Genomic DNA, 27,494 nt, shown 5'->3' with positions numbered 1-27,494 from the left:
CCGACCCGGAAGTCCAAGCTAGAAACTCTTGGCTCAGGAACTCTCGACAGTGCCGAGCCTCGACTCTTCCAACTAGCAGACGAGAAGCAAGCCCGGCTTTGGAAACAACACCATAGACAGCTCAAAGCTCGACTGGCAACCGATAAAGCAGTTGGCGCAGCCTTCGACGACGACCAATTTCGACGACGACGACGACTTCCACTCTTTAAGTCAACCCATCTCGCCGACCTGATCTGACACCAATACGATTCAACTACTCGACGACCACCGGGAGAGTTCCGTCGAAGGCTCTCCATCCGTTTCTCCTCCTCCTTTCTTCGACACCCTCGACGTTCACATTCATCTAACCACCGACGACTTTGAGATGGACGGCCACGGTTACCCCCCGGGCGAAGGCCCCCCGAACGGCGATGGAGAGTATGGCGAAGAGTGGGCTCGCGACCTGAGGGTAAAGTTCGAGTCACTTCTTCGTGACAAGCGTATGACCGAACTTCGAACTACCTCCCGTCAAGGCACTCCTCAACCTAGAGAGAGCGCAAGCAGCGCCAACCTCCGTGGTCTCGCATCACCTGGTCCCGGTCGACCTTCAACTTCGCACAGCTCAACATCCATGCCGCCGACACCACCCGCTTACTCTCGCCACCTTCCCAAGATTCCCACACCACCCGCCGCCAACGACCGCGATTCACAAAAATTCCGCAACCTGATGATCAGCCTTTCTCTCACCCCGACAAAGTACGAAAACCCTGGTTTGTTGGACGAGGCTCTGCAGTGCATACCCCTCGACCGGATATACGGCGAGGCAGAAGAGGAGTGCCAAGTGATGCAGGCCGAGGCTGAGAGTATGGGCGATGGACGCAAAGCCACTTGGGGTTACCAAGATTGCGTTATCCGCGCATTACTGAGGTAAGTTGGATGTCTCCACTTGAATTCTTTGAACAGAGTCTAATCGTCTATTCAGATGGTTCAAGCGATCATTCTTCACCTGGGTTAACAACCCCCCGTGCCCCGTATGCCTTTCGCCCACAATCGCCCAAGGCATGACGCCCCCGACGCCCGACGAGAGTGCTTGCGGTGCACTTCGAGTCGAGCTCTACAAATGCTCAGCCGGAGACTGCGGCGCTTACGAACGATTCCCCAGGTACGGCGATGTTTGGAGACTGCTGCACACCCGCAGAGGACGTGTTGGAGAGTGGGCAAACTGCTTCAGCATGCTTTGCCGTGCCATGGGAGGCAGAGTTCGTTGGATCTGGAACGCAGAGGACCACGTCTGGACCGAGGTATACTCCGAGCACCAGAAGCGATGGGTCCACGTCGACGCTTGCGAGGAGGCATGGGACAACCCGCGCCTTTACACTGAGGGCTGGGGTAAGAAGATGTCCTACTGCATCGCGTTCTCTATCGATGGCGCCACCGATGTCACCCGCCGATACGTACGTAAGAGCGATTTCTGCGCAGAACGCAACAGATGCCCCGAAGAGGTCCTGCTCTACATCTTGAACGAGATCAGGGGCTTGCGTCGCGGCAACATGAACAAGGATGAAAAGTTCAGACTCGAGAAGGAGGACAGCCGCGAGGACCGCGAGCTCCGGGGATATGTCATCAAGTCCATTGCCCAGGCCGTCACCGACCTCGTTCCTGGCATGCCCAGCCCTTCGGCGAGCAGCGCACCCCCTCCCCGTCAAGCAGCTCCCCAAAGACGCGACGACACCAAGTTGCCTGCTGAGCAGCCCGGTCGCCAGACTGGTTCCGCGGAGTATCTTGCGGCACAGGCCAACGCGAACGCAAGGCATCACCAGTTCCCCCCGCACGACCCGAGCCGCCGCCGCGACCTGCCTTGAAGCACAAACGCAAGCTTTGCGACTGCGATTTAACCCACACAATGGCATACCCGCCACAGTCAACCTCCTGCCGACTCGAGGCCACTTCTTTTGCGGGCTAGCAATATCTGCTACTTTTTTCAAGATACCCAGTGGATGCTAGAAACCCCACCTCCATGGCCCCGAGGTCGTCGCCGCTCACCCGCCATGATGAGCGGCTTTTTGCACAACTGTGCAACACCAATCAAGGCAATGATAATATTTTCTATGTCTAATCTACCTAAATCCGATACATTGAAAACAAAAAACAACGGCATCATAGACCGGCGCTCCGTCCCTTTATATCAACTCGGTACCACTCATCAGATGGCCTACACATACGGTCGCTATCATGCTCTGGATACCCCATCGATCTCATCGGGCAACGGGGCTCGAAATGTATCTACCACCACCTCATTTACTTCGCTTCATTTCCTTTGTCGAAAAATATCGCGCGTTGGATATCCGCTGGATGTCTGCGGTAACAAGCGCAACCATGGGATAGGCAGGGCTTGCCTGGTCACTTTTATAAACAAATCTGCCTCGCACGACACGAGGCAGAAGGGAGAGGAAGCCGGCGATCGAGGTTCGAAGCCAAGGGACAGCAATGGCTCACCATCGCGTCGAGGTTCCTCTGGAAGGGGCGTTTCGGGGACTTCCACATGTGTACGCTGAATTGTGTTGCATCTTCGAGTCTTTTGCATGAGCGATGAAAGGCACCAGATACGCTTTCCATCTGGCCGAAATGGAGTTGACGATTGAAGAAGTTTTTTTATTTACTTATTTTTCTCAAAGAGAACTTTTTGTTTCTCTTGTCTCTCTGAGGAGAGGACGTAGATGGACACATCCGGACCGCGAGCTTGAGAAGCCATGTCCGCAGGATTTAGAAGCAAATTTATCAAAGTTTTAAATGTTCAATACTGTTCCAAATATGTCATGTGAATGTTTGATGAGGCTGTAAGGTAACATTGTCCATCGGTACCACCTGGTTATCCTAACATGATCATCAGACTCCTTGTAAGCAGATTCCGTCTTGGAAGAAAAAAGGGAACCATGCCATCATGGTCGTCCCTTGATGACAGAATTGCCTCAATGTCGGTGAGCTGATGCAGGTTGACGGTGCGATGCAACTCAAAAGTGGAGTTTTGTTGGTAGTCCACTGTCCACAACCCCAGTATTTTATCCAAAGCCGACTTTTGATCTATAATCTTTTCCGATCCGCCCGCCCGTCCGCCTGTTTCATATCCTTTGCTTTTAAGTCTTGAAAGCGCTGCTGTGGGATGGGATGGTCCCGTTGAAGATGGCGGCGGCATTGGCATCAGGCTTTTGCCGCGCCGGGCTGTGGTATCTTGGCTGGGGGTGGCGCTATAGCGCTACAGCGGCTTCACCATCTACCTAGGCTTCCATGGCTTCCAAGTACGAACCTAGGATCTTGGCCTAGATGTGTGACGCAGCCACAGTCTGCGTGATTCAGCCCAGGTGAGGCGAGGTATGTGTTCAAGGTTGGCAAGATGAGGCAAGGCAAGGCGGGAGAGCACGTGTTGTGGGCGAGCCTGCGAGGCTGTTTTTCCATCTTTTGACAACCTGTGACACCATACCGTAAGAGGGGAGGTGAGATTCCCGCCAAGGATTTGGGTTTTTCCATATAAGCGGTCGGCTTCTCACTCTTTCATCGGGCCAGGGATGCGAATTGGTTTTCTCTTTCCAAGATTTTCCTGATGCATGTGGTTATGGCAAGGGTATTTTGACGGGAAGGCTAGGAGGGGGGGTTTATTCTCGCTACTGTTAGTCGAAAGGGCGGGGATGGGGGGTTAGAATCTTTGAAGTTTAGAGGTGGCCAACGAAAAAAAGGGACGACAAGGGGCTTGGGTTTCTGAGAGCACATTGGAAATTGGCATCGGACGAGGGGAGGGGAAACGACGTTCAATCAACGGAACGGGCGTTGGTGATGGCACGGCATCCATCATCGGCTGCCCGGGGAGGTAAGGCACGTTGGCACGTAGAGTGATAGGCAAGTATCCGTAGGAGGCAAGTAAAAAGGCAAGACGGATAGGCGGCAGGGCTGGGAGAATTGAGAGGGGAAAAATCGACAAACGGTTTCTTGATGGGAAGCCGGCCGCCGGGTTGGCGTCTTGGCAATCCGGCAGTGCAACTGCACGGAGGTGGGGGGTTCCCGGTGCCTACGGATACCTGACCTTCTCTTGTTGGTTGAGTACTTGAGACAGAGGTTTTTCTTACTATTCTTGGGGGTTTTGGATGCACGAAGGGGGGAAATGTGATGCAGAGTTGTGGATGGATTGCAGCAGAGAGAAAAGACTAGGGAAATCGGGATCGGTTCCTATGTCTTGTCTCTGAACCTTTGGAGTCAAAAATCTGCTGGTGCTGCTGCATCTGTCCGGATACCCGAGGTTTCCCTCTGCGACCTACGGAGTACTGCGCGGAGATGGATGGTTGTGGTACGTATCCCGCCGGAACAAGCGCCTGCGCACGCGCGCTTGTACGTATGTGCGCTACCTTACACTATGGTACATGTATGATCAAGGAGGAGGAGATTCAGATTTGGAGAGTAGGTATAGTGACGACGTAATCCCCAATCAACCACGTGATAACGAAAAGAGAGGAAGTGGAAGAAAAAGGGGGGAACCACCTCGTGGTGGTGACCTTATTTGGACATAATCGTTCGGGTTCTGAATGACTGAAATCAAAAAATTGCACGAGCTTGTCGGACTTTTTGAGTTGTCCGATGATTGGGACGGATGAACCACACAGTTGGAGAGTAAATGTTCGGACATGGACCGCTGGGTGGACCGTGAGGTTTCGATGATCAATGAAGCGGGTACTACGGAGTAGCAGAGGAGGAGAAAGAGAAACACTGAAGTGTGATGCCAAGAGCAAATCATAGCAGAGGAAAAGGGGAGAACCGAGAGAGCAAAGAGTTTGGCTGCTGGCAGCATGTGCCTTGTTCCGTCGTCGTCGTCGGCGGGATGGGCACAGGGGTTTGGGTGGTGACGAAGACTTGGGTCGGAATGTGGGGGTGAGGGAGCAAAGACTCGAGACCGAGGCGGGGAAAAGAAATCCCACCACCGGTTTGCTTCTGGCGTAATTCCCGAGCGGCTAGTGATTTAAGGCTTGCGCGTTGCGTCTGGGCGCTTTTTTGGTACTGTCTTAAACCCGTTTTGGCTATAGTGTCCCGTTCGTCCTAAAGTAGACAAGGCACAAAAGGGGAAAGGATACTGAGGTAGGTTGGTGCAACTTTGCGTACGTGTGGAGTGCCGGTGCCGACGGAACGGGGACGCCAGCGATTTTTAAGATGAAAAGGGGCATCGTCTTTGAGACGGGATGGCGTAGGTATGGACCGTAAGGTGGTTGCACTGTTACAGTAGGCAGACGTTGGTGTTGTATAGATATTAAAATAATGACTATACAGCATTTGAATGAGGGTGATTGGGGGTGATAGAGGCCAAGGTACGGGAGGTATGGGGCAAGTCCGATGGTGGTGATTGGGCGCGTTAATACGAGGTACGAGGAGCAAGCGAAGGGCTGAGCTTAGCATGTCTTCAGCCTTGAGGAATGTGGATTGGAGAGGACCAAAGTCAGGTGACGAAAGAGGTCAGTAAATTGCTTCCGAGGTGCTCGATTTGGGAGCATCGGAGATGGAGCTTTGCTTACGGATTGGGATCAAGCTTTCTGGATCCACGACATGGAATGTCAATACCTGTGTTATGGGTATGGCTATTGTTAGTATGATCAAGGGCGGCTTCCGTGTTGTCGACCTAACAAGGCATCATTTCTTGGTCAACTATTGTTGAAAACATCCATTTTAATTAAGTCACCATCACTTTTGCCTGAAAAACTGTCTCGTTAACATAAGATAACTAGGAAAAGAAGGAAAATTTTTGACAAGATTTGCATGCAGTAAGTATTTAAATATGAAAATGATATTTGTTATTTTACCTAACTTATCTATTTACATGTATTGTTCCATGAACGGGCGTAGATTGCAAATCGTCAACTTTATATGCGGACACGATGAAACAAATTGAAGTTGATCCTCATCCTGGGGCGGTCTTAGTCCTCCCTTTTTCAGAAATATCCGGAGGTTACCGAAACACGTATCAAAGATTCTCTACTCATATCACACAGCTACATGACGTGAAAGCTAAGTAAAGAAATTGTTTAACAGTGTAGAAAGCCGAAGGCAGACACTGTGATCAAATGAAGTTCTAATCTTTTTTTAAGTAAGATATCGCATTGATGTAAACGAGAAAGATCGAGACATTTGGTCTGTTGTTTTGATCTTTAACCGGCTGTTGACAAGTTGACCTTGTGAACCAGAAACATAACTCCCCAGTGAAAGCGAGTGTATGGCTCCCGAAGGAGACTTGATTTTCTGTCTTGCCCCCTGAATCTTCAGAACATACCTACCATGTATAAATGTAGCATGATGAGTATATTGCCCTTTTTGTACGAACATGACACAAACCATCCCACACGCTTGGATTTTCCCGAGGTGTTCGGACCAAGAATTATGGCTCTATACAGGACGCGATGGCATTTTAAATCATCATTCACGGTAACCTCGCGCTTGTTTGATATGCCGTCTCCGCTTACAAACTCTCTCCAGCCGCGGACTTTGAGCTGGCGGCCCGGGGAGATAGGACAATTGAATGAGCTGGACCAATAGCAGCCTTGGCATTTGGCATAGCCAAGCCCGCATCAGCCAACTGGTATCCAGTTTATACTCGGCCATCAAGAATTCGGCGCCTGGAATGTTTCCGAATGATCATCATTTCATGATCATTAGGTATTCTACGACAGCGGGAAGCATGTCGGGAGGGAAAATAGTAGTTGTCGGGGTGCAGCCCGGGGTAAAGTGGGACTCCCGGGCTCACATGGCGGGGACATTAGCCATCCCGCATTTGCCGCTTGCGGGTGGTACGAAACTCGATACCAATCCCTCGTGGTCATCGTCTCAAATGATGAAATAGAATAAATGTTTAAATATCTCCTCTCCGCATCGTGGCAAAATAAGTTTTTCATCTCTCGTCTCGAGGTTTACAGTATCCCAATAGCAGCCCAACTTTGTGTGTTCCATTAAAAACGGTCTTCTTGTCTCCCCCGGCATCCGTACTCCTGCACGCGCCACCACCACCACCCAACACCAAAAGAACTCGCAACCGCACCCGAAGCACCACAGCTCAGATCGCACAATGGCGGGCCACTTCCGCGCCTCGCTGGCAGACCCACCCGCCAAATCCTTCCCGGATCGGCCCCAGTTCTCGGCCTTTATGAAGCCGTGCCGCTTCGAGGGCGAGGTCCGGAATCTGGAGGTTGTCGGCACCGTTCCCACCGAGCTGGACGGCGCGTTTTTCCGTGTGATGCCGGATCCCCAGTTTCCGCCGTTTATTGAGAATGATCCTGTATGTACCTGCATCGAGGTGCACCATTTTCTTTCTTTGCTATAACCTTCTGGTTTGCTGTGAAATTACATGTTTATTTCAAAATATGGGAATATTGTCTAATTTGATGCTAGTGGTTCAATGGGGATGGAAATGTATCAGCATTCCGCTTTCACAATGGCAACGTCGATTTTCAACAGAAATACGTGCGCACAGAAAAGTTCGTTCGAGAACGAGAGGCAAATCGAGCTCTAGCAGGTTAGTCAACTACATCCTTACTTCTTCTCACCATGATTTGCGACTTCACACGACTCTGACACCCTATTTCTCGTAATGATACAGGCGCATACCGCAACAAATACACAGACGCAGTCGAGTTCAAAGTGCGCACCACAGCCAACACCAACATCTTTTACTTCAACAAGTCCCTTCTCGCCATCAAAGAGGACGCGCCGCCGTACCTCATGGACCCAATCACGCTCGAGACAAAGGGACTCTGCGACTTTGACGGCCAACTTCCGAGCTGCACCTTCACCGCACACCCTAAACTGGACCCCGCTACGGGCGAGCTTGTGTGTTTTGGGTACGAGGCTAAGGGCGACGGGACGCCTGATGTTTGTTACTTCAGTATCGCCCCCGACGGCAAGTTTCTCGAGACTGTGTGGCTTGTGGCGCCTGTTGTTGGCATGATTCATGATTGTGCTGTGACGGACAACTGGGTATGTGTAGCGTGAAAAGTAGGAGACTTGTTGTTGGCTTGTTTGCTGACCCTGCTTAGGTGTTATTCCCGATGATTCCACAGATATGTGATATTGACAGATTGAAGGCGGGAGGGGAGCACTGGCAATGGGACCCCAACGTGCCCTTCTACCTAGGCGTTCTACCCAGACGCGGCGCCAAAGGAACCGACGTAAAAGTAGAAGCATGCCGTTTTCCTCACCATGTTCTCAGCGTAGCAACTAATCACATCTCTCTCTACTTCACAGTGGTTCCGCGCTCCAAACGCCTTCCCAGGCCACACCACAAACGCTTACGAGACCCCCTCGGGCAACATCGTCTTCGACCTCCCCCTCACAGACAAGAACGTCTTCTTCTGGTGGCCCGACGCCGAGGGCAACGCCCCGGACCCGCACGATATCCGCGCCGAGTACGTCCGCTTCGAATTCGACCCGCGCGCCACCTCGGACGCGGCCCTCGACCTCCCCGCGCCGACGCCCATCCTCCGCCACGACATGGAGTTCCCGCGCATTGACGAGCGCGTGCTATCCAAGCCGCACCGGCACAGCTTCTTCGACATGATGGACCCGTCCTTGGGCACCGATTTTCCTGCCATTATGCCCGTGCTGGGCGGGGGGCATCCGCTGTATAATTCGTTGGGGCATCTTAATCATGAGAGTGGGAAGTTGGAGGTGTATTATCCTGGGTCGCGGCATATGGTGCAGGAGCCTGTGTTTGTGCCGAGGGGGGAGGATGCGGAGGAGGGGGATGGGTTTTTGATTGGGCTTGTGAATAATTACGCGACCATGTCGAGTGAGTTGCATGTTATTGATACCAAAAGATTTACGGAGCCTGCGGCGGTGGTGAAGGTGCCTATGAGGTTGAGGGCTGGGCTGCATGGTAACTGGGTTGATGGGAAGGAGCTGCGGCAGTGCCAATAATGCCTCTGGCTTGGAGATACGGAGCATATCATTTGTACGTTCAATGATGTACATTCAGAGAAGATACCTATATGCAGAACTAAATGAGCGCGTAATAGGGGGATACACTCTCGATGCTGTAGTATGGAATGCGTGTCAGAGATGTCAACGAAGGAGACCAGAGTCTGTCCATGAACTCAAGTCTAGATCTCCATCCAACGCGTTGTCGAGCTCACATTCCCTTTCAACATTGTTCGACCCAAGTTACACTGTTGTCCCAATAGGTCCAAACCGAATGTTGGACCATGCAACTTTACTATCGAAATGTTAGGTATCACAAAGGCCTCTCATCCTGGCTACTTCCATAGACTTACGCATTGGGATAATATCTCTCAACCTCTTGAGGTGCAGGTCCATTGCCCCATGAAGGACAAGGACCTCGCTCCGCTCCAGGAAGACCTGCACGATCCGGAGGGAACGTAGAATCAAGCCAAAGGTTGTTGGCCCAGTGCTGCGTGACAGAGTTAGCTCGTCCTCAAGAAGGGGTAGAGGTGCGCGTGCAAGTGCGTGAAGAACTTACATCATTCGAGATGGACATCGTCAGGATCATGGGGCGTCGGAGGGCCTCATTGTGACTTGCGTAGCCGCCGACTTGAGCAAAATATTCTGCATCTTGAAAGTTTGTGGGTAGAGATTTGCAGTAGTCAAGACTCAGTCCGCTGGTGTCTGGAAATCCGGGGTAAGATGCCGCGGGTGTTTCGATCCTCTTTCCATCTTGGATGAAGAATTGCTTGACATTGTCTTCACCGAATTGAGTGACAACACTATTCAAGTCGTTTTTTTAGCAACCGCTCAAGAATATTGTGTGATTTTGAGGAAAAGATGGAAACCTGAGGTCACTGGCGAGGTACTTACGTGAATTTTCTACTTGTGTCAACCATCTTTCGCTTACCGTAGAATTCCTTTTCGCCAAGTCTGTATGGATTGTAATCGCATCCAAACCTGTCACACATAACTTGAACGGAACCCTCTGTGTTGGCGGCATCACAGTCCAAAGCTTGACAGACTTGATAGCCAGTGTCGACGCAAGGTTTCGAGATCATGGAGTATGAGTGAGCATTGGAGTTCCTGAATCATTTGGGGCATGCAGTTAGTCCTCTCTTCTGATAAAGCACACTAAGATCCTTACCAGACATCAAATTCAGCACAACAAGCGCCGTAACTCCCTATTCCGCGGACTTGATCGGTCTCTGAAGGTACCCAACCCTCGATATTTGCCTGCGTGGACAAGCTGAGTCAGTCAAGAACTCACATCGTGATGAATTACAAGTGAACATGACGACCCGCATACTCACCTTTCCCCCGACAAATCGATTACTCCTAGGACAACTCGCATCACAATACCCAGTTCCATACCTCGCCCCCGCCTCGTTAGTAGGATACCTCGCCATGCCACCATCAGGCTCCATAGCCACAAAGTACAGCGCACTGTTGATAGCACACTCAACAGACGACAACTCAACATCAAAAGCGAGCTCACTCCCCATCAGCACAAAAGTCTGATACCGATCCGTCCCACCCGACTCTAACAGAAAGACGCGCGAGTTGACGTTGGAGGAGAAGGCAGCATGCGTCACGAACTTCTGTGACAGGGTGTTTCCCCCGGTAGTGGTGATGCCGTATCCGTCTCTGTAGCTCTGCGCGTCTGCTCCCTCAAGAGCGCAGGTCGATGTACAGGAGGCGGTCGTATTGCACTGCGCGACGTCCCATTGGTTGCCTGTGTAGCAGTTGCTGATGCTGTTTGCGTTGCGGAGCCAGCGCCATTCTGCGTCGAGGACGACCTCTGCGTCGATGGTAGAGCAGGAGGTGGTTTCGTTGGAGGATATACTGCATTTTTGCCAGGAGAGTTGGGGGTGTTGTTCTAGGACTAGGTTGCCTACTTTTTGAGCGGCGACCAAGGCTGCGAGGGCGAGGGTGATGGTGGCTAGAGCATGCATGATCTTTGCTTGAAGATGCTGATAGTCATAGGTTACTGGGGATGCAACGCAACCACATACAATCGAGCTAGATGTGTTTTATAGTTGGAGATTCAGGGGTATTTCTTGATCGAGCATTTAAGTAGTTCATGCCTGTTTCGGAAGAGATGCCATTATTGCAAAAGGAGTTCAGAGTAAGACACTCAAATGAGACGGAAAGGAATCAAAGCAGGTCAGAATATTGTCGTGGTCATGAGGAGGACAAGCGCAGCTCGTAAATGTAAAGAGCCGGAACGTGATTCTCCTTGTGGTCGACACCAAAAAGAACATGCTCTCGGCAAACCCCAATCTGACCAAACAGTGTGTCGGCTGCTGACGTAGGATCCGGTTGAATATGAGATAAAGTCGTCGCTGACACATTATCATCTTGCCTCAAGAAGACCCAAACTCATCGGGCGCTGCAACCTGCAGGTCGGTCCTCGTATGGCAGTCTTCGGACTCGTATTGCAAAAGTTGCTTCTCGAGGAAAACTTCTGAAAGCGGTCTCCCAAGAGATTGAAGAATCGACAGTTGATAGTCGCAATCTTTGAAATCGATATGAAGTTGCTTCGCCGCTCGTACCACGGCTCGTCGTTCGAGGACAACCCGATTGAGGGGTTACGGGCGATGCCGACCGGAAAAGTGGACAGTCGCATCGTTTTACCGGCCCCACAGTCACCGGAGCCCTGCAAGGGCAGTTTGGGTGGTCGGCGAGCTGGATTGTAACCGAGAATGGAAGATATGTACCGTTCCCGCATTGAAAATAGCAAGATATCTTCCGATCTACTGGTATAACAAAGTATCTCTTCAGCGCTGGCTTGATCTCCATTCCCACTGAAATTTGGTTCTCGAGTGCGCCTGTCTTCAAGTCAATCTTGGGATTCGAAATCATTGCCCGAGAGCTCGGGTGGTCTGTTTAACCGGAGCATGCATTGCCATTGAATCATTCTAATCATGTAGAACCTCCCTATGTCATCTAGATACGTTCTCCCTTTTCATTAAACCTCTGAACCTCTCCTGTGAGAAGAGCATCCTGCAAAGCGCGGCCGATTTCCATAACCTTGACACCCTTCTCAAGAGGCAGCGGAACAGGCTTGTTCCTCAGGACCGATTCAGTGAACTCGTTCGCCTCCAGCGCAAAAGCGTCCTCAAAGCGCTGCCAGTACTCAGGCTGTACCTCATTCCGGATACCAAGCTTATCAGCGACAACGACATTATTCGCCCTCGGCACTACATTCACCGAGACTTTCCCCTCGGTGCCCGTAATCTCGGTACACACGTCGTGACCATGGGCCTGCGTGCGCGAGCAGTAAAAGTAGGCAATCTTGCCGCCCCAGAACTCGACGACGCCAACGCCGTTGTCGACGTCGTTCATCTGCGCGAGCTCCGGGTGGTGCTGTAGCGTGCCCGTCGCCCAACAAGACTTTGGAATCGGATCCGAGAGGTACCAAAGCGACAGGTCAATGTCGTGGATGGCGCAGTCGACAAAGATGCCGCCGTTGCGCGGGGCGTAGCGCACGAAGAAGCCCGTGTTGTCGAGTAGGTCGCACGTGTTTGAGCGGACGATGAAGGGGCTGCCGATGGCCTTGTTATCGAAGATTTTGGTGGCGGCGTCACGGTAGGAGGCGTCGAAGCGGCGGGAGAAGCCGGCCATGACCTTGAGGTCCGGTCGGGCTTTGGCGGCATCGACGCAGGCTGCAATCTAATGTGGTGAGGATGTTAGCTCAAGGCCTGGGAATCGTGCCTGTTAGATCGCAATGGAATTCATGATGGTTGTACCTCATCCATCTTCGTACTCAAGGGCTTCTCGCACAATACATGGAGTCCCTTCTTGATTGCTGCTAATGTTTGGCTTGCATGGACATCGGTGCTGGTGGAGATCCACACAGCTTGAAGCCCCGGGTGAGAGAGCATCTCCTCGTACGAGCCGTACACTGTGACGTTGAACTCCTTGTACTCCTCGAATGAGCGAGCCCACTCAAGCTCGTGGGCTTCAGTGCTGCAGACCGCGACCACAGAGGCCCTCGGGACGCGGTAGATGAGGTTCTGAACATGGCGGCGACCCTGTGCTTTTGGTCAGCTGGGGCTTCTTCATTCGTGTTACCGTGATTATCGAAAAGTTCTAACCATTCGTCCTAGTCCTGCCACTGCGATTCTGAGAGGTTCCATAGCTGCTGATGTGTTCATGTTTTGCGAATGCGTCAAATTTTGGGTGTTTCGAGGGCGAAGATCTAATAAGCTGACTTCTTGATGGTGCAATTAAGCCTCTGGACCTCATCTCTGCAGATGCCACTCTATTTATCCTCCATGAATCCATTGCCATCTACTACTCATGGCAGGAGGAATATGAATTCCGTCGAGAACCCGCCAGCGAACATGTCGAGATGCCTTTGCGACGTATCAAGGCAAACGACTTCGTGTAGATACTTCCTCTCCTGGCGAAAAGGGAGAACGAGACGCGAGCACAACTCTCGGTGGTGCATAAGGTGCGAGGGCCACAGCCTCAAGACCTCCCCGCACCAAGGGACTACCTTCTCCCGCGCCGTCTGAAGAAGACTGATGGGACGAATGTGCGGGTTAGCTGGGGAAATGGTACATTTGATCGCTCTTCAAGTGCCAGTCAGGTCTCTCTGCCAGCGTGTAAGTCGTTGGAGTTTCCTCGGCCATTACTCGGTGCAGCTGCCGCTTCCCCCGCGTACGAGGATGCATGATGGAGGTGTGGAGGAGATTGGGGTGATGAGGGGAAAAGAACGGGCCGGACGTCGATCAGTCCAAGGCCATCGCCGACGCCTACCAGAATAGGTAATTCTATCAATGTCCCCTAGCGAAAGCGAAGGCTGGTCAGAAGTGTACCGTTTCAGGAGCGACCCAATGACGAGGGGTAAAATGTAAGCGGCGTCTCCAGGATATGTGCAGTCGGGTTGGTCGGTTCCTTCGAGTTCCTACGGCGGAAAGGAAGATATCCAGGTTGTGCCTCGATTCGGGTCAGTTGATGTGTTCCTAATATGTACGTACGTTCCATTTTCAATCAGGAACCCGCTTCCTGCAAGACCACACAAGTGTCAGATGGTTCGGTGTTGCCATAGCCATCCCTTCCGCCGGTAACTCAGTAACGCCACATGAGTGTCATGACCATCTATCCGTACTTTTCGACGGCAGTGCTTAAGTAAGTCAGAGAACGTTTATGATCAGTGTATATCACTCCAGATGAGAATACTTGTGTGTTTGAAATGGTATCTTGATATTCATATCCCATAGCCCGTAATCGTACTAGTAAATGTACAAATGTGATCAAAACAAAAGCCTGCCTAGAGTAATGCCATGAGAAACGCCTCCCGTAACTGAATGCTGCTATGCTTGATCAAACAGAGTACTTGGCTCCCTCCATACCAGCACCGCCCTGCGGTTGCGCACGCTGAGCGAGAATCTGCTGCCTGATAATCTCCTTCTCCTCCTGCGCAGAAGTATCCTTGAAGACCTCGTCCATCTGCTCCAGCGTCCTGCCCTTGGTCTCTGGGACAAGGAAGAAGGCCCAGACGGAGGAAAGGAAGCACCAGGCTCCAAAGAAGACGTACGTCCCAAACCCGAGCTTGTCCATCATGGGCGGGGTCGCAACGCCCACGATGAAGTTGAAAAGCCACACGGTCGCGGTAGCCAGGGCAACACCCTTAGAACGGTGCGAATTGGGGTAGACTTCCGCGGGGAGAGCCCAGCCAAGGGGAGAGTAGGAGACTCCGTAGAGGAGAACGAAGAGGAAGGCCATGGCAACGGCGGCCCAGCCCGCAGCGGTATTGGCGCTCCAGTTTTTGGAATATACACCTGTGAGGATTGCCATGATACCCCATGAGGTGCCGCCGCCCAGACCACCGAAGATTGCCAGCGGTCTGCGTCCCACTTTGTCGATAACGAAGAAGCATACGCACACGGCGACGAGCTGTAGAACGTTGAATACACCGGACATGACGAGCGCCATCTCCTCCGACTGTCCGAGGGACTGGAATAAGGTCGGAGCGTAGTAAATAAACGCGTTTATTCCACTCAGCTGTTGGAAAACGGCCACGCCGACGGCGACCGCCGTACGACGCCAGAGACGGGGGGAGAAGAGGTCCAACCAACCAGCGAGTTCGAGCCTCAGGCCACGCTTTCCGGGGTGGTACTTCTCCTGCATGATCTTTTGCACCTCGACCTCACTAATGATGCCACGGTGCTCAGTCTGAACGCGGTGGTCGTCGGCGGGTAGTCGGCGGAGGCGGACGAGGGAGTCGAGAGCTTCCTGCGGCCTGTTGACGAGGGCGAGCCAACGAGGAGAATAGGGGTAGAAAAGGATACCAATGCCGAGGCCGGTAGCGCAGACCATCTGGAGACCGAGTGGGAGACGGAAGGCGATCTCACCGGTCATGTGGCGGGTTCCGTAGGTGATGAAGAAGGAGACGACGACCCCGAGTACGATGGAGACAGATTCGAGAACGAGAAGGGTACCTCGAAGGTTAGGTGGTGCAATCTCGGAAATGTAAATCGGAGAACCCTATCATTGAGATTCATTAGCCGGTGTTCGATCTCACCATGAGACAAGACGAATTCAAGAGAGGGACTTCAACTCACCATTGCAAGTGTTCCAACGCCGATACCACCGATAGTCCGGCCAGTGACCAAAACTCCATAATTCGGTGCAGCGGTCTGCATGATAGCACCAATGTTGAAGATGACCACAACGGCCGCTAGCGCCCTCTTACGGGAAATCTTATCGGCCAGCGTAGGCATGAACAAACACCCGAGGAATGCACCAAACTCGAGCATGCCCGTCATGAAGCCCTTGCCAAAGGGTGTTGCGGCTTGTGGGAAGACGTCGTGGAACTGCTTCATGACGTTGATGATGGAGATAACGCCCTGGTCGTAGCCGAAGGAGAAACCACCCAGAGAGGCCAAGAGGGCGGCGCCACCGACGTACGGAGAATCGGCGAGGCCGCGGAAGCCACTGCGGCCGTAGGATACGTCCTCGGCGGGGTTGAGGTTGATTTCTACATTGTCGATGAAGTCCTCGACGTGTTCGGGGTTGTCGAGGCTTTTGGCCTTTTTCAGGGAGTCTGAGCTGTTCGCCATGGTTGCGATCTGACGTGTATTGTTGTGTGCTCTAGGAAGGAATGAGGATGAGACCACGGGGATGAGGCAATCACAGCCGCGGAAGGTAGTATTTGAGAATGGATGATGGGGTCAGAATGGGATGAAGATCAGAAGTCAGCTGAGACGAAGAGGCTCTTATATACTAAATACGTTTCTGGGGGGCTTGGTGTTGAGGACTAGGTAGATGGACTACCAACGGGTAGCGCAGTATTAGACCGGGACACGACAAGAACCGGATTTCTGGGGAAACCCCATCCGTTTACAGACTAGGGGGGCGTCTGCAATGTTGTGTGAGTGACTGAGGGCGTCGAGGGTTCGTGCCAGGACTATCTGTCAATTTCCCGGCGACGACAGGCTGCGGGCAGCATTAACGCTCTCCACCGGCAGAGTGGAACACACGGCCTTCAGGTTGCATCTCTCCCCCACGGGGAAAGGTGGAGTCTCCCTCCATGTTGTGCAAACCTTCGAAGCCTTTTTCGGCGAAGGGCATGGAGAGGAGGGTAACGGTGGGTGGTGTGGGTGACTCGCGCGCCCTCGAGGCTTCGGTCTGAACGTGGTGAGCAAAGAAGGCAAACAGTGGGCAGAGAGTCAGGACCAAGACCATCATCAAAGACAGGGAATATCTCATTGGTCAGGCTTGGGCTTGGACTGCCTGCGGGCTGCGGCTGGGCGTCATGACAGCGGTCTTTTGGCCGAAGGTTTTCCTTTTCAGGAACCCGTCGGCGATGAGGCCTTGCCTGCCCCCCTCAGCCGCCCCGCGACGCTAATGTCCATTCTTAGTATAGTGCTCTATTCTGACTTTCTGAGACACAAAAGGAGCCTGGACAAGGGTGTTTGGTTGGCTGGAGTCGGGGAATCGGGCGCTGAGTTGATGAGACTTTGCCAAGGGGGATCAATAATGGTCCGCCGAGCACCAACCAATGTTGTGGACTTGTTGTCAAGATGAGGGAAACTGGATTGAAGCCTTTGTTAATCCTTAATCAACCTGCTATGACGACATGGGCCCCATCTTGCCAAATGTGGTTTTGCTAGGGCCGGGGTCAGTCGGGATACAATCCCGCGCCCGTCGAGAGAATCCGGAGCCTCTTGCCCCCCGGGGTTACATCCTTGGGGTTCATCGTTTCTGCTCTAGGCCCTTGGAGAAGGTGATCACCCATACGGACTACACAACCCGCGGGATTCGATTTCCGACGACACGCATACCAACGGGAACTCTTAAGGAAGGGTTCATCCCCCAGCATCTCTATGGGTTCTGAATGCGCTGGGAAGATTCCACAAGGCGCCTTGGTCAACTTCCGACAAAGATCAACCAAACGTGAGTTTTGCTAGGGATGATTTGCCCTATTGGAGAATCCCGCGGGTTTCTATCCAATGCGGCGGTGTCAGACACCACCAACTACAAATCAGGGAATTTCAGGCACGCGGGTGCCAAGGAAAATCCCTACTCCGATCCCGCTCGCTCCCGAATAAGTAATTTCCCGATCTGTTGCTTTCGATTTCGAAGGCATTCCAACGTGAAATCATGAGTAGACAATTTGTTCGAGGTACAATTGGTAGACGTGTGCGATGATGGGGTCGACCGGGGCTTTGAAGATGGATCTTTCGGTCAGACGCCAACCAGCCGAGAGCCTGAGCTCTCACCGATTGACAGTTGTTTGCTTACTGACAGGGGAATCTGGAACTACGTCATTCACTGACCAAGGCGCGTTCGATTGTGGATTGCGATACTGCGATTAGAACACGCGTGAAGACCAAAGAAGTAGACCGAACCCGAGTCAAATGTCAGCCCACCGGCCCCGTGCCCACGGAACCCGCCCGATATCACGACAAGGGCGAGATAATGACGAAGTATCACGTTGTTCTTACTATCGAACGTGTCTAATTCGAGCACATGACCCCCCCGCGACTATGAACTTGCAAGGTTTTGAAACATCGTCAATTCATCAAGGTAAAGTAGCTCTAATGTCGTCACCAACCATGAACGCATCTACGTTACTACATAAACGCGCATTTCTATGCTTAGTTTACTCCCTCTCGCTCTTTATAACTTAGCACTATCAATGCGCTTGCCTGACTCATCGAAATCAATCTTCTTGCCAGTGATCAAACTCTCCTGCAGCGCGCAACCAATCTTGACGGCGTTGACGGCACCGGCGAGCTTCATGGGAGGCTCGGTGTTGTTCAAACAGCACGCGGTGAACTCGTTGGCTTCGGTGATGAAGGCCTCACGGAAGCGGCCGTAGTAGTCGGGAGGGATCTCGCGACGGATACCCGTGGGCTCGTAGAGGTTGACGAGGTTCAGCTGGGGCTGTGTGTTGACGGCGACCTTGCCGCTTGTGCCAAAGATTTCGGTCGTGTCTTCTTGGCCGGCGGCCATCATGCGGGAGCAGAAGAGCTGTGCAATCTTTCCACCCTATAGTTGTATGTGATTAGCTTCCATCTACCGCAAAACAGGAGAACTCACGTAGAACTCAACAACAGCAACGGCGTTATCTCTGTCATTGTGCTTTCTCAGACCCTCCTGCACAGCTGTGATGCCAATCGCAGACACACTCTTGACGACACTGTCCTCACCGAAGAACCAAAGCGCGAGGTCAATGTCGTGAATAGAGCAGTCGACAAAGATGCCACCGCTGAACTCGGCGTAGTCAACGAAGAAGCCGGAGGGGTCGAGCTTATCGCAGGTTTGTGAGCGGAAGACGGAGGGCGCACCGATGTCACCGCGAGCCACTCGTGTGAAAGCATCTCGGTAGGATGCATCGAAACGGCGTGAGAAGCCGCAGATGACCTTTTGGCTGGGGTTCTTGATGAGGGACTTTTCGTACGCTGTGACGACGGATTGCGACTGTGCGAGATAGTAGTTAGTCTCCTGACTTTGCTACTCCCAAGGGGCGGCATAGGGTGGATGTCAAGTATGAACGTACGATATCGACGCTGGTGCTAAGAGGCTTCTCGCACAGAACGTGTAGGCCCTTCTCGATGGCCTTAATGGCCTGCTCGGCGTGTACCGTGGTGGCGCTGGCGACGATCACAGCTTGCAGCGTCGATTCCTTCCGCAGCATCTCGTCGTAGTCGAGATACGTCCGCAGAGGACCAAACTCTGCGACGGCGGCATCGAGTTCAGCTTGCACCGGCGAGCTGACGGCGATGAGGTCGGCCTTTGGTGTCAAGGTCGCAAAGTGTCTGGCGTGTCTCAAGCCTATGTGATTCAGTGGTGGTCAGTCCATGTTGAAGTCGTCCAAGCTGAGCACATAGTAGAGCTTGCTTCTTCACTGAGGTAGCTATGAGAGCTACCCCTCGGTGGAATGAGGGGCGAGACATACCCATGCGCCCAAGTCCGGCGACGGCAACGTTGAGCTTTTCTCCGGCCATTTTGTTTGGATTGCAGAAGTTTTGAGATTGATGTGTTTTTGGGGTTCGGGAGAATCAATTGAGTTTCAATTCTCGCAATCCGTCAAGGTAGACGTATGAATAAAGGTAGAGAGATCACAGTAATACAGCACAGCTTCCAACCTCAAGGAGCTTTGGGTGAACACGGTCTCTTTTAACATCGGCGGCTCTTGCTCTTCTTGGTTTGTCCAGGAAAGTCTCCAGCAAGCCAAATGGACACGTTCTGAACGACTCGTCCCAAGACACCGAACGCCATCCCAACGCCGGCGGGCAAAAGTAAGTAGAGTCCTCCAACACCTTCGAAACTCGGCATCTCCATCGGCGCCTCTTACCGGATACGGTAATCCATTACTCTCGTCCCCAGATTTAGATCGCCTCCCCAGAGTTGGCGGCAACTTTGTGGGGAAGAGGGCTTGGGGGTGCGGGGTAGATTAAACACATAAAACCGGTTGGTCCTATTTTCTATGAAGAGTTACACCGCATGTTTTTGGTTATTTGTCTTTTGTACTCTCCGAAGACCGAGGGCGCTTAATGCACGTACATCTTTATGGACTTGAGTTGTCTGTTTGCGCCGACCACGTTTCACAGGACCGGACGGATGCATCGGCGAAGCCAAGTTTCTCCACACTTCTGAGATTACTTCTTCTAGCAAGCGTCGCCGATGCCCCGCCTCTTTCTTTCATTCTCCTCCTCTTCGTCCGCCTATCCTAGCCGCCGCCGACGATTTCCACTCCCCACAGCTACTCAATCACGGACCACGAACCAGGCGAGACTTGCCCTTCTGAGTTCGAAAAGGGAAACGACATAATATCCCCATCCCACCGGCCGACGACAACGACAAGCAGGCGTCACTTTGTCAGATCAACTTTGGAGGACCAGCAAGCTGTAGCCGTGGTCAATCTGCGTCAGCAGTGCCCCGCGCTCATCCCCGCGGGAGATGCCAAGCGCCACGAAACCATGCGCAAGATGCAAAGGTATGTGCCCGGGCGCGCACGTGCGCGTGTCTCCATACCCTCGTGACCTTTTCCAGGGTCCCGCTGGATTGACGTCAACTTATCTGGGGTAAAACAGAGCGACATGAGAAGTGTAAGTTTTACAGAGTTTTGTTATCTGATATTGTGTTTCCGGGGTTGAACCTGGGGTTGTGATGCTCAGTCAGGAATGATCATAGTTCACAACCTTTGGCAACTCATCTGAAGTCTATCTGGGTATCTGACAATGATTCGACACTCCAGGCGATGACCAGCAGCCCCGTTGTAGTAGATGCGAGAAGCGCAACGTCGAGTGCTCCCGTCCTGAGCGACGACCTTCCTTCCGCCAGGGTTCTACTGCCAACTATGACGGGACCTTCTCCCGGGAGCAGCGCTGGGTGAACAGTCGACCTCGAGCTTGTGAGTCTTAGCTACCTTGGAGAGAGTTGCCCTGGGGCGATGCCATCGATCTCGACATTCTGACTGGCGTATAAGTCCGATTCGACAGTCGAGCGCCGAATAGCACTCCTACACCGACTCAGGAGAAGGATATCAGCAGTGGATCGCCCGCCAGTCATGTGACATCATTAACAGATACTCGGGTTGCTGTGAGCGCCGTCTTGCACGAAACTGGTCGTCATCTCTCCGAAGGTCCTGCCGTCGCGAACCATGATAGAGGAGTCGAAGACGTCCAGCCACCCATACCGACACCCACCAAACGTCGTAGAACCGAGCCTATGCCGCAAGATGGTGGCCACTTCTTCCCTGCTTCGCCAGCTGGATCAGGAGCATCAGGGGCTTCTCCCTGGTCAAACACAGCTTTGTCAGCTGGAAGAGTGCGGTTGAGAGAAGACGAAGTATCAGTACATAGTCCTCATGCCGTGCCTCAAAGCGTCGACCACTTTTCTCCTTCCGCCGGAAGTTACCACACCACGACCCAAGACCATGATCTCGTGGGGAATATATCAAATGCTCAATCATCCGAGGGCATCCAAGAAGCTTGCCTACTACGATACTTCGTAGAAGAGCTATCTCAATGGGTTACGTGCCACACAGTTGCAAGAGTACGCAAGAAAGTACAATCGTTAACCTTTGCTCGCGTGTAGTTCGACCTCTGCGACGAAGAGAGGCACTTCCAGCTCGTCGTTGTGAGACGCGCACGCTCGTGCCAGCCCCTACGTGACGCCATCTTCGCCGTCGCGGCGCGCCATTTATGTCGACATCCCAAGTTCCGATCAGAGCCAGGGGGCGGCGGCGTCGTTGTCTACCAGCGCCAGGTCCTCCCCGACCTGACGCCGCAGAGTGCCTTCGAGTATATGCTCCGCTGCATACCCGCACTACATGAGGTTTCTAGCACCCAGGACGAGGAATATCGCGAGAACCTGGCCGCCGCAGCGCTCATTCTTCGTCAGTTTGAGGAGATGGATCCCGAGGAATCCCAGAGCGCGCCGAGCTCAGATTTCGGGAACGCAAACGGGGACGGGAATGGGACGAGTCATGGTAATACGAATAACAATGCCAACTTTATCGACATTACAAAGGCAATTTTGAGGGCCGCTCCGCCCTCGCGATGGTCTGGGCTTTTGAGCGCCGTGTACTGGGTGGCGGTGAGGCAGGAAATTTACTTTGCGCTCACGCTGGGGCGATCACCACAAATTACGGCCAGGCCGGACCAGAGCCGTGAAGTGTCATTTGCTAATCGTTTGATTTGGTTCATGTCGGAGGTGGCCAAGTGGAAGATGGGAGACAGGATTGAAGGGGAGTGGGGTAAGTCTTTCACCTGTATTTCTGTGGGAGATTCCAAAACGTCTGGGGCCGAGCTTGAATCAATTACGATCACTGACGTATGTCGTCCAGAGAGACTGAGAGTCGAAGAAGGCATCCTTGCGATCGAATGTGCGCGACAGTTTATACCCATAATACAGAGGCCGGCGGATAGATCTCAAGGCGAAATATTCCCCTTGGTCTGGTACGGTTCCGACGTAGAAGTTACTGCGCTACAGCATTTCATCTTGGCAAGGATGATCCTCCTAGCCGAAGATCCTAGCCTACAGTATGCAGAAGCTCCCCTACCTCCCTACATAGATAGCTGCACTACGCTTTTATAACTTCATGATTTTTCGAGCATTATGCTGACAAATTTGGGGTTCCAGTGGACAAGTCTCCAACAGGCGAGCACATCGAGAGGCCGAACATCAAGTCCGCGAGATGACATTAGAGCTATGTGGCCTAGCTATGCATCATCTAAGAGCACCACCAAACCTGACAACCGCTGGGATAGGAATCATGCTATACGGGGACTATTTCAACGATCAGTGGGAGAGAGCCGCACTGGTTGGTGTGCTGGAAGAGTGGAAGAGCCATCACGCTTGGCCCGTGAGAAAGGGGTACCAAGCACTCGGTGCGGACTATGTCCCATGAATGTTGTAACCAACATGAGGAAACCATCGTACATATATCATACTCATAGACAGTGATTACATTGATCAACTGAATTCACAATGCCTGTGTCGAATGAATGTACGATAAGCGGATTCGGCGTCCTACTTGTCTCATATATGAGTTGCATGAAAAAATCTAGTCGAGGGTTGACTTTTGCGTTGGATTGGTACTCCTGCACCAGTTAAGTCGAATACGAGTGAGGCTTTTCTCTAGCTGCTAGGAACACCATGGAAAGTCCTGATTGATTAGGTAGAGTTCGAACATTGAGCCAGTCTTGGCCTTGACTTCCAAAGCTAGTGATCTTCACCTTGCGCATTCGTAAAGTTGCGGATAAAGCCAAGACAATAGTTTGAGGGCAGCAGAGACTGGCTACATCAAACATTCGACCGGGTAAGCCCGAAAGATCTGCAATGCGCTGCTAGATCCAAATACCGTCAACTGAGGTACACAAGGTATGCGATTTCCACAGGGATATTCATAGTCGATGCGTTGACGGATGTTTGGTGCCTGACCGAAACGAACTTGTCCAAAACCAACTACGCTGTATTGTCCCGAAACCTCGGCTCAAGAGTGTTGTTACCCCGGTCCGAGCCTACCCACTCCTGTGGTGTGACGGGCATCGCATGATCCCAAGGGCAGCATCGCGAGGTTACGCCATTTGCGGGCCTGATTGCCAATCGGGCCCAAAGAGACATGTTTAGACGAATGTCTCTACCAAGCTGCTTCATAGAACCTTAGGCCCTGGAATCTGCAGTTCAGGAACTCAAACTGTCAGTTGCACGTGAACTCGTGAAGTCTTTCAATTTTGCTGATCCCCGGCCGGATCCGAGCCAAAGAACCAACCTCATTGGCGCGCGTCTTTAAGCTTCGGCAATCATCCATAAACTTGGCTGGGATATCCCCACACAAAACCCCAGATCTCAACGGCAATGAACTAAGACGCGGGGAATGTAACACTACCCTCGGCGAGCTTTCGACCGATGTGACGGCTTTTCTATGAGGTCACATTGCTGTCTGCGAAAACAAAACATACCATACGCGCCAATGATCACGGTGTCGGACCTGCATGTGCTGTCAGCTAACCCCAACGCGGCCACTCTACCGTCTTGGGGGTGGATTCTCATCACTCGTTTACGAGTCACGAAATCAAGGAAAGCTTTCTTCCGAGCTTGCGAAGCTATTGATGATGATCAGGTTGACATTGTCTTGGCGTTGACATCGTATCCCCTCTCTCGAAGCTCAATGGCGGCGGCGTATATAACATACCCCGCCGCTCGAGCAATGCCGGCTCCTGTCGTCCCTCAAGGCACCTGACTCCCTCGCCGTCGGCCTCATCATCTCTTCAACTTTTCACGACATCAGTGTTCGGAAAATCACACCATGAAGTTCCTCGGAGCCGCTGTCGCTGGTATTGCCAGTCTGCTCTCCTACCAGGCTGTCGCGAGCCCCGTCCCAACCCCAGTCGAGGCCCGTCAAGCTACCGGAACCATCTCGAACAATGTCATCTTCTCCCCGCCGTCAAACGCTGGCTGGGTCGACCCCCGCGTCCTGTACGCTCGCACCATCCAGCTGGACTCGGGCGACCTGATTGCCACTTGGGAGAACTACTCCCCCGAGCCTCCCATCGTCTACTTCCCCGTCTACCGCTCTCAAGACGGCGGAGCCACCTGGGCTGAGATCGGCCGTGTTCAGGACACTGTCAACGGCTGGGGTCTGCGCTACCAGCCCTTCCTCTACGAGCTCCCGGAGGCTTTCGCTGGCTATCCCGCCGGCACTATCCTGCTTGCTGGTAACAGCATCCCGACCGACCTGAGCTTGACCAAGATCGATGTCTACGTCAGCACCGATGGCGGTGCCAACTGGGAGTTCCTCAGCAGTGTCGCCAGCGGAGGCGAGGCCCTGCCTAACAACGGCCTGACCCCCGTCTGGGAGCCTCACTTCTTGTAAGTCTAATTCCCGCTTTACGAACATACCTTGTGATCTTTTCTAACCGATTCTTCCTTTCGCAGGCTCCACAATGGCGAGCTCATCATCTACTACGCCGACCAGCGCGACACGAAGTACGGCCAGAAGCTATCTCACCAGACCACGACCGACCTCAAGACCTGGAGCGCCATCGTCGACGATGTCCACGACGACAATGCTTACGAGGCCCGACCTGGCATGCCCGTCATTGCCAAGCTGCCCAACGATGACTTCATCTTCGCCTACGAGGTCTGCGGCACCGATGGCTGCCGCGTCCACTACCGCCTCACCGCCGACCCGCTCAACATCCTCGCCGCCCCCAGCATCTCGCTTATCTCCACCTCCGGCACCCGCCCTGTCAGCTCTCCCTACGTTGTCTGGTCCCCTGTTGGTGGCGTCAATGGTACCATCGTGCTTAGCGGCGGCAGCCAGTCGAATATCTTTGTCAACCGGGCTCTGGGTGATGCTAGCGCGTGGGTTGAGTATGCTGTTCCACAGCCCAATGCTTACTCCCGCGCCCTCGCGGTGCTTGATGATGGTAGCAAGTTGGCTATCATTGGTGGTGGGAGATTGCCTCCTAGCAGCACGAATCAGGTTAGCATTAGTGTTGTTAACCTGAACACTCTGCTTGGATTGTAGGTAGTGGCCTTGGAAACATCCAAGCCGTCATTTGTAGGCAGTGTAATACTGTAAATGCAAATTTCGTCAATTGCAGAATAATCCAAGGTAGCTAAGCGTGCTCGGGTATACTTGCCTTACCTCAGTTATGATATGCGATGACTGAGTGATGTATGAGATCATTGGCCATATGCACAAGTATCAGAAAGGCACAGGTGGCAGGCAGCCTGAGACTACCTCAGTAAGTAGGCAGGCTTATTTCGAAACCTGGGCGGCTGGTGAGATTGAGCAAACGGGAATCATCGCCCGATAGCGCAGTTGGGGTATGAGCAACCACGTCAGGTTCTGCCAATCATAGCTGCATGAAGAGCATGAGTCTGACCAGAGTTGGGCTATAGAGAGGGACCATTCACCGTGCCCTTGCGGCCGCCTCAAAACGCCAGACACTCCCAACCACTCTGGTCTCTTTCGGAGCCTGATTCTTTTGTTTTCTTTCCCACGCCAAAGCAGTTCGTTTCATCCATTTCTTTCGTAGCCAGGCGATCGTGTATCGAAGCTATTGTATTCACGGCATGTCTGTCGGCTTTACCTTCGGGAGTCTTGGCGACATTCTCCAGCTATGCCAAATTGGCATTGCGGTCGGCAAAGCTCTGAACGAGAGCCGAGGTAGTGCACGAGATTACCAAAACCTTCGAAACGACCTTGATCAGTTTGTACACGTTTTGCAGAATGTAAGGGGGAAAAATACACTGGCTAGACTGGCTTCCAAACTGGTCAACGGCACTTACTGGCGCGAAAGTTCTGGGACTGATGAATGTGCTTCTACCTAGGTCATTGCCATATACCAAGAACTCGAGCACTCCGATTTACTTTCAGATATCAACTCGCTGATCAAGTCAGTCACAAACGAATATATGGCAGATCTGCAAGATGCGTTGGATTATTTCCAGTAGAAGTATGCATTGTCACTTGGGAATCCGCACCGCCACTTAAACACGAAATCGATCGGGAAAGAGATAGAATATAGGTTTCGAGAGAAAGAACGACTAGAGGTGCTAAGACAGAAGCTATCTCGGTACAATCAACTATTTTCTGTTCTTCTAGCCATACATACTAAGTTAACCTTGATTCCCTCCTATACCTTACTCCTGAGTACAAGACCGATGTGCTAACTGCTGACTCGCATTGACGTTCTGTAGGAAAGCAGCTCACGTCGATAATGCAACTATGCAAACCAGAATTCAGGAAGTTGTTTCACAAATGGATGTATTATTACTCGACATCAACCGACAGGGCACACAAATCTCAGAACAGCATACCAGCATAGACGTTTTGGCAACCAAAGTGGATGCTGCGAATGGCTACCTTATAAGACAAGGAGACGCAAGCAACACTCTGACGGAGATGACAAAAAAGAACGAACTGTGTATAAAGAAGCTTGAGAGCATGATAGAGTCCAAAATCCACCTTCTAGTCCAGGAGCGCGAAGACGAAACACGTCATAGGTTCTTCTGTGGGCCTGGGTCGAATCCACAAAGACCTTTGTTCTTCGAAGACGCCCTGGGCGTCGTGTTGACTTTGCCGATTGAATGGTTAGAATCTTGGAAGGTAAGTCTCACTCAAACATCAAAAGACGAAATTGACCACCAAAGCACCTACGATCCCTTATTAGCAACCGCTTTGAAAACAGGATGGGTCACCAGAAAGTCCTCCGCGGCGGATACGCGTTGGAAGACGAGGTCAACGGGGCTGAAGTCACGTTGTTACCTTGGAACAAAGCAATAAGACCTGGGAGGAAGATCAACATGGCGATGAAGTTTCAGAGAGTTGAAGAGGATAGCAAGGCAGAAGATCACATCTACATCTGTCCAGGATGTAACGCGGTCAGATCAGATATTCAGGACGACCAGATCAACCTCAAGTGGTAAATACCTCACCCGGATAAAAGAGTTTCAGAGAGCTAAGCGTGACCAGCGCGACACCTAGCTGCGGCATGTGGATGAGATAGTCACGAACGAGGCTTGAGGGCAATCCTCAACAAGGGGCAGAAAACGACACTTCACTAACTGCTGACAAA

At 52.4% G+C, this 27,494-nt stretch overlaps 7 protein-coding genes across 7 annotated transcripts; 4 read left to right on the top strand and 3 right to left on the bottom strand.

The window, feature by feature from the left end:
• Window positions 1-364: 364 nt before the first annotated feature.
• On the top strand, window positions 365-1,841 carry png1 (the record flags this gene model as incomplete). Its single annotated transcript, XM_053195428.2, has 2 exons — window positions 365-906; window positions 962-1,841. The coding sequence occupies 2 exons, from the start codon at window positions 365-367 to the stop codon at window positions 1,839-1,841; spliced, it is 1,422 nt and encodes a 473-aa protein (XP_053047081.1).
• A 5,228-nt stretch (window positions 1,842-7,069) lies between these two features.
• On the top strand, window positions 7,070-8,879 carry N0V96_000290 (uncharacterized protein; the record flags this gene model as incomplete). Its single annotated transcript, XM_065755893.1, has 5 exons — window positions 7,070-7,279; window positions 7,393-7,516; window positions 7,601-7,977; window positions 8,245-8,598; window positions 8,817-8,879. 5 exons carry the CDS (start codon window positions 7,070-7,072, stop codon window positions 8,877-8,879), a joined length of 1,128 nt encoding a protein of 375 aa, XP_065615133.1.
• A 3,007-nt stretch (window positions 8,880-11,886) lies between these two features.
• N0V96_000289 (uncharacterized protein) lies at window positions 11,887-13,097 on the bottom strand (the record flags this gene model as incomplete). The annotated part of the gene is made up of 3 exons (XM_065755892.1): window positions 11,887-12,605; window positions 12,707-12,974; window positions 13,038-13,097. 3 exons carry the CDS (start codon window positions 13,095-13,097, stop codon window positions 11,887-11,889), a joined length of 1,047 nt encoding a protein of 348 aa, XP_065615132.1.
• Window positions 13,098-14,271: 1,174 nt separating this feature from the next.
• N0V96_000288 (uncharacterized protein) lies at window positions 14,272-16,010 on the bottom strand (the record flags this gene model as incomplete). Its single annotated transcript, XM_053195425.2, has 2 exons — window positions 14,272-15,435; window positions 15,513-16,010. 2 exons carry the CDS (start codon window positions 16,008-16,010, stop codon window positions 14,272-14,274), a joined length of 1,662 nt encoding a protein of 553 aa, XP_053047078.1.
• Window positions 16,011-18,072: 2,062 nt separating this feature from the next.
• N0V96_000287 (uncharacterized protein) lies at window positions 18,073-19,403 on the bottom strand (the record flags this gene model as incomplete). The annotated part of the gene is made up of 4 exons (XM_053195424.2): window positions 18,073-18,444; window positions 18,496-18,876; window positions 18,956-19,230; window positions 19,355-19,403. The coding sequence occupies 4 exons, from the start codon at window positions 19,401-19,403 to the stop codon at window positions 18,073-18,075; spliced, it is 1,077 nt and encodes a 358-aa protein (XP_053047077.2).
• A 975-nt stretch (window positions 19,404-20,378) lies between these two features.
• N0V96_000286 (uncharacterized protein) lies at window positions 20,379-22,477 on the top strand (the record flags this gene model as incomplete). Its single annotated transcript, XM_065755891.1, has 5 exons — window positions 20,379-20,395; window positions 20,685-20,812; window positions 20,888-20,970; window positions 21,499-22,159; window positions 22,440-22,477. The coding sequence occupies 5 exons, from the start codon at window positions 20,379-20,381 to the stop codon at window positions 22,475-22,477; spliced, it is 927 nt and encodes a 308-aa protein (XP_065615131.1).
• Window positions 22,478-24,214: 1,737 nt separating this feature from the next.
• N0V96_000285 (uncharacterized protein) lies at window positions 24,215-25,438 on the top strand (the record flags this gene model as incomplete). The annotated part of the gene is made up of 2 exons (XM_053195422.1): window positions 24,215-24,777; window positions 24,844-25,438. The coding sequence occupies 2 exons, from the start codon at window positions 24,215-24,217 to the stop codon at window positions 25,436-25,438; spliced, it is 1,158 nt and encodes a 385-aa protein (XP_053047075.1).
• Window positions 25,439-27,494: the final 2,056 nt, after the last annotated feature.

Source organism: Colletotrichum fioriniae, assembly GCF_027942845.1.
Source record: "Colletotrichum fioriniae strain IMI 355084 chromosome Unknown scaffold_1, whole genome shotgun sequence".
In the NCBI taxonomy this organism is placed as follows: domain Eukaryota; kingdom Fungi; phylum Ascomycota; class Sordariomycetes; order Glomerellales; family Glomerellaceae; genus Colletotrichum; species Colletotrichum fioriniae.
This window is presented reverse-complemented; position numbering and strand designations above follow the sequence as displayed.